General features: G+C 36.5%; 1 protein-coding gene across 5 annotated transcripts; it reads right to left on the reverse strand.

Moving 5' to 3' along the window:
• Positions 1-203: 203 nt before the first annotated feature.
• Positions 204-4,626, reverse strand: LOC115719033 (cysteine synthase). 5 transcript variants are annotated; one of them, XM_030647911.2, is made up of 11 exons: positions 4,421-4,626; positions 3,802-3,856; positions 3,568-3,677; positions 3,203-3,260; positions 2,863-3,126; positions 2,647-2,784; positions 2,482-2,533; positions 1,900-1,979; positions 1,011-1,070; positions 839-919; positions 204-555 (listed from the first exon to the last, which is right to left on the reverse strand). In XM_030647911.2, the coding sequence occupies exons 2-11, from the start codon at positions 3,841-3,843 to the stop codon at positions 463-465; spliced, it is 978 nt and encodes a 325-aa protein (XP_030503771.1). In that variant the 5' UTR covers positions 3,844-3,856; positions 4,421-4,626; the 3' UTR covers positions 204-462. The 5 variants fall into 5 exon arrangements, with proteins under 5 accessions (XP_030503771.1, XP_060966453.1, XP_030503774.1 ...); XM_061110470.1 differs by having other exon boundaries at positions 3,802-3,857; positions 4,508-4,609; XM_030647914.2 differs by having other exon boundaries at positions 4,275-4,472.
• Positions 4,627-11,312: the final 6,686 nt, after the last annotated feature.

The raw sequence follows: 11,312 nt of genomic DNA on the forward strand, positions 1-11,312 counted from the left end.
TTAACTAGAGCAATGATATTTATACACCCAAACATCACACATGACAGTTATGCAATGTTTGGGTCATATCATTAGCCAGTTATTACTAGTCTTCCAATATTTTTCATTTTTTTTTTATGTAAGTCTTCCAATATTTAGTTTGGCAATGTTTGGCTCAATATTATTAGCCAGTTAACTAGTCTTCCAATAAACCATTTAAACTATTTTTCAAGGAGAAACAACCATTCTTTAATATTCATAGCAACGATTAAGACTGTTCACATGTACACAGCTGTCATCTCTAACAGCTGATACCAAGCTTTACAACATCAAAGAACTCATCCGATTGTTTATTGCGTGTTTATTAAGAACTATCTAGAAGTAAAAACACCCAAACTCAAATCCCCAACGCAATTTCGCAACCCTTATTTGCCTCATGCGCACGAACATTCATGATTTCTATTGAATATAGAGAACACTTCCTCAGGGCTCGAAAACCATACTCTCGGCTTCCCTCTTAACATCGTCAAACAGCACAGTGGAGAGATAACGCTCCCCAAAGCTGGGAAAGACAGCCTGTTCATGTGTTAGAATGAAATGTTAAGAGCTTATAACAAGTGATTAAATATGAAACAGAAGAAAAACCAGGAGTCCAAGGTCATAATAAAAATGCATGAATGTATACACTGCACACCACATGAGACGTAATACAAAAACAAACATTCTTTTTATTTTCTTAGTTACTCAAAGAAAAAGAAAAAACTAGTTGGGCTTGCTTGGCTGATATCACATGAAATTCCAAGTTTTTAAGATGAATTGTCTCTGAATATATAGGAAATATAAGGCAACATTAACTTACAACAATGAGCTTTCCAGCATTTTCTGGCCTCTGTGCTATCTTAACGGCAGCAGCAGCAGCAGCACCAGATGATATCCCTACCTGCAGTACAAGTAGAATAAAGAGCTAAATTAAACTACATTTTATATATACAGATATATAGTTATTTCCTCCAACCGATCACTAAACTTACCAACAAGCCTTCTTTCAATGCAAGAAGCTTAGCAGTTTCTATAGCTTCATCACTTGATACCTGCAGTATAAAGAAATTGAAGAATCAGTCTCATCTACAAAATAACAAACTAGCTTGCAGTTGAAAGAGATGCATAGAAGAGCCGAAAAATCCATCAAAAGTATAGTCAAAATGATACATGAAAGGAATAACAAAGGCTTAAGAAATGACCTAAAATCTAGGGGGAAAAAAAACTAGTCAAACTTGATGTTCACTGGGGAACTTTAAAGGTCAGCACGCAAACTCTACCAAAATCAAATTCAACGTGGCAATGCCATGTTCAGCACAAAATGACAACGAGGACACTAAAGATACTCATATCATAACCCGTTACAGTATTTAACACATGCACTTGTTCAAGTAATTGCTTGCTTCCTTATAAAAAGTACATTATATCAACTTGAAAGGGATCCAAGTAGAAAAACCAAACTATGACAGATAAAATTTGTAACAGAAAATGAATATTCTTCTATTGATCAATAGTAAATTTGATGGTTTATCATCAACTACTACTTTTTCACATTTTTTGCATAATGTATAATTCAACCTATTTAAATGTGATAAAGCATGATTTCAATGTAATTTACTCCAAACAGAAGTAATCACTTTAATTTGAAAACTACATCTATCTATCTTGAAAGGGGCCAGGTCAAAATAGAATGCAGTAACATATGAAATTTTGAGAAAATGCATATCTTTGTTCAACTGTGTACTGGATGCCTGGTTTACAATCAAATACTAATTTTGTAACATTTTTGCCAAGGCGTTATGTACCAAAATCAAACTTAACAAAATATAGCATTCCATGACTTCAAAATAAATTTATTCAAATAGAAGCACTGAGACATACTTGAACAACTTCATCAATTAGATTGACCTCCAGAACTCCAGGGATGAATCCAGCTCCAATTCCTTGGATCTTATGCGGACCTTTGACATACACATATATTCATTTCATAATTTAGGCAAAAGCGAATATAAGAGTATAGTTATAGCTATTATGAAAAAATCAGGGCTGGAAATCGAATGAATTCAGCAAGGATTATGAAGTTGTCTGCCACAATCGGAAGGGGAATGACACAACCACTTGGGTAGAACACACTCCAAAAAGCTACGCTAGGAGAGAAGAGTGCCCAAGTAGTTATTACCACCAACCAATCCCATACTTAGTCAATGTGGGATCCTAACAGCAGATTTTTTGAAAGAAGAAATAATACAAGTTATTTTAGATAACACATCCCATTTTTTCCTGCTATTTGCTTTTGCCTTCAGGATAATAGATGTATTTTTTACTTCCCCTAGAGAGACTTGGGATCACCATGTATTCACAATAAAAGAACAAAATATTGAATACATTTGATTCCCGATCTGCTAGAGCTATGACAAACAAAGAAGAGTTTTGTAGAATAAATTAACTGGAATCATGGCTCACCAGGTTTTCCTCCGGACAAAATAGCACTTTCAACAGGCTCTACACCAATTAGCTAAACATAAGGAGCAAGAAGCTTATCAGTGACATGATATGAAAGAATACCAGAAAAGCAAGAAAAAGCTTAAATTTGAATAACTGGTATTTTCTAAATGCAAACAAACCAACCTTAACATCAGGGTTTTGCTCTTTGAGATACTTTCCAGCCCCTGATATTGTACCTCCAGTCCCAATCCCTGAAACAAAAGCATCAACTTTCCCACCCGAGGCTTTCCAAATCTCTGGTCCAGTAGTCTCGTAGTGAATCTAAACAGAGAAAAAATCAGTGAGAAAAGCTATGCAGTCAGCTTGTCATATATGAATGAACATTAACAATAAGTAAACCTTAGGGTTGGCAGGGTTCTCAAATTGCTGAAGCATGTATGCATTTGGTGTCTTGTTTACTATCTCTTCTGCCTTTGAAAGAGCTCCTTTCATACCCCTGGCTGGATCTGTGAGAACTAGCTCAGCTCCAAAAGCACGGAGAATAGTTCTTCTTTCAAGACTCATGGAAGCAGGCATTGTAATTATTAATTTATAGCCCTTCGCAGCAGCCATAAATGCCAATCCAATACCAGTATTGCCACTTGTTGGCTCAACAAGAACACTCTGCAGCATATAAATGGAATCTCTTGTCATGTCAAAATTTATAGAGCACAATTATAATGACAAAGTAGATACTTACCACACCGGGCGTAATGAGACCTTTCTCCTCTGCATCTTTAATCATACTATACCCTATCCTGCAATGGAGATAGAATAGTAATAATTTAATTAACTTAATCCGTGCATAATTCTAAGGTTATATTCAATTCCATTGTTAGTTCAATCTGTGGCCTGGTTGTCCCTTTGATTTTTAGTAACCTTTTAACTTCTGAAAACATTAGTGAGTGAAACAATAGTACTAAATAGGAATTTCATCATTTCGTATCTTCAAATCAAAATCCAACTTGCTCAGTAAATCAAATCATCCCAAACAAGATTACGCTGGAAGGATCATAAAGCACGCTACAAAAATCTAGGAAGACCAAATAAAACTCGATACAGTACCTGTCCTTGACACTAGAACAAGGCTCCATCATCTCCAACTTCGCAGCAACTCGACCAACACAACCAGCAGTAACATGGTTGAGGTAAACCAATGGTGTATTACCGATCAACTAAAAAATTCAAAAAAAGAAAAACAAATATTTTCCATTGTGAGCTAGACAATTATCAACTTATTATTGTATTTAAGCATCAACATGGAGCAGAGTTAGTAATGAAATTTCGGTAGCGTCTTACTTCAGTGACATCTTTTGCAATATTAGACTTCTCCTCCACCATTTTTATCTGATCACTGTGAAACCAACCAATAATCCCAGAGAATCAGCATAGAAAAACATACTTAAAATTCCATAATAAAAATGTCAACGGGAAGAAAAACAAAAGAACAAATGTTTGTTCATTGCTACTCAAACCTCGAAAGAGGAAACAAAAAATGATCATATTTTCAAACTCCCCCAAGTTTTAATTACTAAATAACATAGATAATCGAGTGATGGGTCTCTTCTCTCATCTTTAACAACAAATAAACCGATTACAACCATATTCTCTGTATCACTAAATCACTTTCCTATATAATCTCAGCTACAAATCGAGTGAGAGAACTTCAAAATAAAAACCAACTACACAATATTATCACCAGCTGAAAGTAAAGAATTCGTAAACGGATCTTCCAATTACACTTAAATACCTGATCAGAAACCGAAATATACCTGATTTAGTATTGGTTCAAATGAAAAAAAAAATGAAAGAGTTTCAAATTTTCAATGGGAATACATGTCACATACTCTCCGAGCAAATTAAATCTTAAAAACTCATAATTAAATAAAGTAAATAAATAAACGTCAGAATCAGAAACCTTATCAGATAATCCGAAAATGCAGAAACTTAGCAAGAAATTAAGATTATAGCGAGTGATAATCGAACTTCAACCAAGCAATACTTATCTTAGCTCACAAACCCAGATTTAGACAAATTTCAGAGCTAGAGTTGCGTCTGATCCTATGACTTTTCCGTTTGTCTTTTTATATAATTTTCCATATTTCACTTTCTCCGCCCTTTTTTTTAATGCTTTATTTTTTTTTTTCTATAAATAAATAGATATATTTCTAATGTACTTTACTATCTTTGTGGGCCAAATACGATATTCGGCTAGTTTAGGAAAATAAAAATTATAATCATAATGTTTTTTTTTTAATGTGTAATGTGTATCATACTTTGAATTATCATTAATTAGACTATAATTTTTTTAGATTGGGATTTTACATTTAATAGTAACGTTTTCCTCATTTTGGGATTTATTTGCATTGCATTAATGCAACTTTTTTAATAGGTTTTTTTTTTTTTTGAAAATAAACCTTATATATATTAGAAGGAAATAAATAGTCAGACCTCATGGTCATTATAGAAAATATTACTCGGAATAGTAGAGACTTCTACCATACCAGAAACATTGTTGGCAACCGCCCACTTGGCCACATTATGGGCTGCAAAATTATAGTTTGTAGAAATATAAGAAAAATTACAACAAGTGAAAAAAGTAGAGAGATGTTTGCATTGTCTTGTGTAGTTCTCAAGCTGCCAAAAGGATTCGACACCCTTTAGGTTCTTGATCACCATCTTAGAATCACTCTCCACCATAACAAAAGGGTGATGCATTTTGGCCGCCGTCTCCAAAGCTAACATACAAGCCGCCGCTTCCCCGATAAGAGAGTCAGTGAAGTGAAGCTTGTTAGTCGCCACCCACAAAATCGATTCCGAATGATCTCTGGCAATTGCCACCACACACATGGATTCCACCCCGACTCTGACATCGCAGTTGATCTTGACCCAATCCTCAGGCGGGGGGGACCAACCCAGAGTATTAGCAACCTGTCGAGACTTGAGCAAACTTGATCCATAATCAGCGTAACAATAATTTATAGAGTCAATATAATGTTTTAAGCTGCCCATATTGTTATTATGAACCTTGTCGTTTCAAGCCCTCCAAATCGTGTCAACCACGATAGAAGCATAAAGGAATAAACCATCTGTATCCACTCCTCTGGTCCTAAGATTCCAAAGAAAACTAACCCAGTCCCACATACGGGCCCCAGATTCCACAACAGGCATAACTCCCCAAGGGGAAGATCTCCAAAGGTGAGACGCCAGATCGCAATAGGGAAATAAATGCTCCATAGTTTCATCACCATTACCACAAAAGGGGCAGGTGGTTTCATTAATAGCCATTCTCTTAGAAAGGATAGCCCTAACAGGTAGCGCATTCGAGAGGATACTCCACCAAAGGACTTTGTGACGCTCCAGAACTTTTGAACTCCACAGCTTGTTCCACAGGTTCGGAGCTACATTACACAACGGAGCCCGTTTCATAGCTTGGATAAGATAGGCCAATTTGGTAGAGAATCGACCATTTGAGTTCTTAGTCCAGATCCATCTATCCCTACCCTGACCACTCGGTTTACCGCCCCTCAAGATACTATTAACTGTTTCCCTGTGAAAGAGCTCATTGAGCTTCCGGATGTCCCAATTCCGGTCAAGTAAAAGCAGATCCGACACAAATTCAGGTGTTCCCTGGTAGTTGTGCTTGGGCTTAGGGTAAAAATCTCTGCCATGTATAACCCATGGGTCATTCCAAATGCTTGTATCGTTCCCATTTGCTATCAGTTTGCAAGCCCCTTCCTTTAGAATCTCTTTTGTACGCACCACATTCCTCCAGAACCAGGAGTTAGAACTCTTAACATCACAATCAAAGAATTGTCTACCTCGCAGGTATTTCGCTCTAAGCACCTTACAGCATAAAGACTGGTTCTCATTGAGAAGATCCCAACCCCACTTAGCTAAAAGGGCTTGGTTCATTTCCAAAGATTTTCGAAATCCAAGACCGCCCTGAGACTTGGGTAGACACAGGTGGTCCCCAAGCCCTAAGACAGATCCCTCTGTTACCTTGTTCACAACCCCACCAAAAGTCTTTTACCATCCCGTCAATCCTTGAAGCCAGTTTTTTTGAGAGTTTCATCGTCTGCATGGTATAAACAGGCAAAGCAAGGCCAACAGATTTGATCAACGTGGCACGACCTACTTTAGAAAGTGATTTTAATTTCCACCCATGCAACTTTTTAACCAAATTATCCAGGATGAAGTTGAAATCGGCATCCTTCTGACGGGATCTAAACAAGGGGAGTCCCAGATAATTTATGTTTCCCATCCCACAATTGAGCCCCAAAGCCTGTTTAATACTCCTCTTCATCCTGATACTTGTATTACCAGAGAAGAAAATGGATGTTTTGAGCTTGTTAATGCTTTGGCCCCACCAATCACAGAATTTCTCTAAGCACTGCCACATTCCCTTGGCTTCAATCAAATTTGCCCTGCCCACCAGAATTAGATCATCGGCAAAGAAAAGGTGGGACAAAGATGGGCCATCTCTGCTCAACTTGATACCTTTTATAGATCCACAGTTTAGGGCATTCTCAAGGATACGTGAAAGAATTTCCGCTGCCCAGATAAAAATGTAAGGGGAGAGGGGATCCCCTTGCCGAATGCCACATTCTGGGCTAAACCCACTAATCTTCCTACCATTGACCAGGAGGTTGAAAGATGTCGTTTGTGAGGCATTGACAGATCCAATGGCGAAACTTCTCAGGAGCCCTGAAGCTGCACAAGACATGATCAATAAAAGACCAGCTTAACTTATCATACGCTTTAACTAAGTCAATTTTGATAGCAAAAAAACCCTCCTTCCCTTTCTTTTTCTTGAACGAATGGATAATCTCTTGGATTAAGACATTATTATCCTGAATGCTCCTGCCCGGGACAAAAGCAGCTTGGGTAGGACAAATCAGTCTCGGGAGGATTGCTCTAACTCTGTTAGCAATAACTTTGGAGATCACCTTATAGATGACATTGCACAGGGCAATCGGTCTAAACTGAGACACTTTCTTTGGGTGAGGGACTTTAGGAATGAGTGTCACATTAGTAGTGTTGAAGCCCTTATGTAAATTTCCAGTGAGGAAGAAGTCTGTCACAGCATCACAGAAATCCTTCCCTACCGAGTTCCAATAATGTTTGAAGAAGAGAACAGACATCCCATCTGGCCCTGGAGCCTTCAAACTACCCATCGAGAACAGAGTTTGTCTTATTTCTTCTTGACAAGGGATAACCTCTAGCCCTGCTTGTTCCGAGGGGGAGAGGTGGTCCGAAATCAGGTGGTCTAAGCTTTCCAAAGGCCCCTGGGGCGGGTTTTTAAAAATATTCCCCAAAAAATCAGTGAATTCTTTTCCAATTGCATCTCGATCAGTTAACCAAACCCCATCCGTACTCAGGATGCTCTCCACTGGTTCCTTCTATTCCGAATTGTAGCCGAGAGGAAAAAGAACTTGGAACATTTATCACCATCCTTGATCCACGAAACACGGGATCTTTGCTGCCAGTAAATTGACTTCCGTCTTAGGGCCTCATTAAGATTATTCCTTATCTCCACCTCCTGAGCCCAAGATCTAGAACCCGCAGACATACATTGGATAACTTGTAATTGTTCTTGTAGCTTGGAAATGCATGTATCCAACTTGCCGTATTGCTCCCGGTTCCAATTGAGCAGAGCAAGGCGCGATGCACCCATTCTCTTATAAACTCTGGCCGGGGCCCAATCATGCGAAACAGATCCCCACGCATGTTCCACAATTAAGGAGCTACGAGGGTCCCTGGTCCACCAGGCCTCGAAATGAAAAGGACGTCTGCTCCTGGATTCCTGGAAAGCAGACTGAATAAAGAGAGGCCTATGATCATAATTGCAGGTGGCAAGAGATTGAACTACCACCCTAGGAAAGAGTCTTAGCCAATCATCATTGCCAAGCGCTTTATCCAAGGCTGACTTGATGTGCCTGTTGCCATCTCTATGGTTGTCCCAGGTCATGCAATCCCCTTTAATTGGTAAATCAACCAGAGCGTGATCATTGATGAGGTTTGAGATAAAGGGGATAAACTGGTCCTTCCCCCGGGATCCTACTCTCTCCGAGTCACTCAGCACAAAATTCACATCCCCAAGGATCAGCCAAGGACCCCCGAACTTACGACCAAGCTCCATCAAGTTAGACCAAAAGAGCCTCTTTTCATGGTAATAGGGGGGCCCGTACACACAAGAAAGTAACCAAGGATTCCTAGGAGGGTCCGAATAAACAAGACCGGAGATCTGATTTTTTGAGATCATAATAGATTCAAACATAAACCCCTCTTTCCCAGCCAAAATAATACCCCCTGCAAGCCCCTCGGTCGGGAAAACAATATTATGATAAAAATGGAGATATTTAAGAGTACGTACCAAACTTGTAGCTTCCACTTTTAGTTCGGTAATGAAGATGAAATCAGGATCGCACGACCGAATCAGGGCTTTTAATTCCAGAACTGTAGAGGTCTGCCCTAACCCTCTACAGTTCCAAGCCACACCTTCACAGGGGTCAAAATCACCTCATTAGCACCGACCGCCGATCCCACATCATCAATTTGAAACATATTCGATGGCGGAATTAAGAGATCCGCCATACGGGCCTTGGCCTTCCAAGCCGTCAGTCTAGAGGACTGTCTAAGGGAAACTGGCTTGTCAACTTGCAGATATACAATTGCGGAGGTCTTATAACCCACTTTCACTATAGAGGTCTGTCCATTAACATCACAAGGTCCACTTTCACTATATGCATCACACGGGCTCACACCAAGAGCACTCACGAGCTCACCATCAATTAAAATATTATTATTAGGGCCCACACCAAGAGCACCAAGAGCACTCACGGGCTCTACAAATGTCTTCACAATTAAATTGACCTAAAATTATAAGTTAAGTAAGTAAATGTTTTTTATTTAAAAAAAAATAATAAAATGACTAAATATAATAAACTAGCTAATAATATTCATAAAAAAAAATACTAAAAAAATTACTTGAACTCAAATTTTGTTATTTATTATCCTATTAAAATTTTATTAGACAATTATGGTCATAGACATAATTTAGTGGTTTCACACCTCTTCTCACAAAGAGAAAGTCCCAATTTCGAATCACCTTTCCCTAATATATATATATAAAGACTTTGTTAGGAATGCACATTTTCTTTATTGGCAGGGTTGGTCCAAGCGGCTTGGAAGTTTTGGGCAAAAAATTAAAATTAAGCCTTTTATTAGAATAAAAAAATTATCAATTAATACTTTATAAATTTAGTAATGATAATAATAAAATAATATTTCATAAATTCTAAAATATGTAGGAGTTTAAAAATAAAATGTATTAAGACTACAAAATTTTATCAGTTTTTATTATTTTATATTTATTTATTTTTTGTAAATACATATTTGTTCTTATGAATATTAATTATGTATACTATTAAAATATTTATTATATTATATACAAAAATAGATGATAAAAAATGAGTCTTTTAATATAGGGAGTTTGTGTAATGCCTTGCTCATTGGGATGGGCTTCGCGGTTCCCGGCTTCTAATGGAGTGAGAATTTCCCATCTAAATGGGAAGCAGAGCGGAAACGATGATTGTTTTTTGTCCTCAAATGATAAACGAGGTGAGAATGATAACCTGTTTAATATTATAGTTATTTTTTTAAAATAATATTTAATAATTTATAATTTATGTTTGCATAATGAATAATATGTAATATTTTAATTTTTATACAATTAAATTTTTAATATAAAATTTATTTTTATATTAAGGTATTTTTTACTCTATCCCTGTCTCGTTAGGGGATTTTATGTCGATTTCGATGAGAAGATATAAAGATTGAATAGGGATGGAGATTAAAATCTTTAACAGGAATGAGAACTTGCTAATGTCGTGCCCTTCGTGCATTAGAGTAAGCTTTTTGAAGTTCTTTTTTAACTTGTACAATTAATTTTTTTTTTTGAAAGCATTTGGGTAAAAAAAAAAGTATTTTTATTTATTTATAAAGTCGTTTTAAAAGAAGGTGGGGTTTTATAACTTTTCTGGGAAGGAGAAGCTATTTTGCTAAATTAAATAATTTATAATTTATTTATAAAAAATATTTTAAATTCATATAATATTTCTTAATTATATAAGTAATTAGTTGGTGCTGAGATAGTGAGGAGAATTGTTGACCACAATATATGGAGCTGTAGATGATATCATATAGGATCATGTGGCGATTACACATGGAGAGGAGATTGTGGTTATGGATACTATTGCTTATTGTTTATTCAAAAATAATAATTAATCAATTTGAAAATTGAAAATAAAGTAACCACGTTCTTTCCATGACATCGATTTTAATTATTATATCATATGTCTTGAAAATTTGTAAGTGAAGTATGGAACCATGTGAAACTTGATTATTATGTATGGAGTTTTTATATTTTATACTCGCTCGCACTCCACCATGTATAAGTTTCAATTTTATAAAGACCCATTAACTAATAAAAATATATAATTGATTGTAAAATTATTAATTTAAGCTTTAAGCACGCTTATTTTTCCTTTCAATAATCTATTTCATTTTAGAATGCATACTAATCTATTTCATTAAACACCCAAGTTATTTTAGACACTAGGGGCTCGTTTGGTACGTCGTATTGTATTGTATTATATTATGTTGGATTGTGTTGTATTGTATTAATATTATTTAATGCAATACTATGTTTAGTATTGACTTGTATTAATAGATTGTGTAAAGTTATAATATATTTTCAATACACTCGACCCTAACACCAACTATAGGTCCGGGTCCAAGTTCGGGTC

This window comes from Cannabis sativa, chromosome 2 (assembly GCF_029168945.1).
Source record: "Cannabis sativa cultivar Pink pepper isolate KNU-18-1 chromosome 2, ASM2916894v1, whole genome shotgun sequence".
Taxonomy (NCBI): domain Eukaryota; kingdom Viridiplantae; phylum Streptophyta; class Magnoliopsida; order Rosales; family Cannabaceae; genus Cannabis; species Cannabis sativa.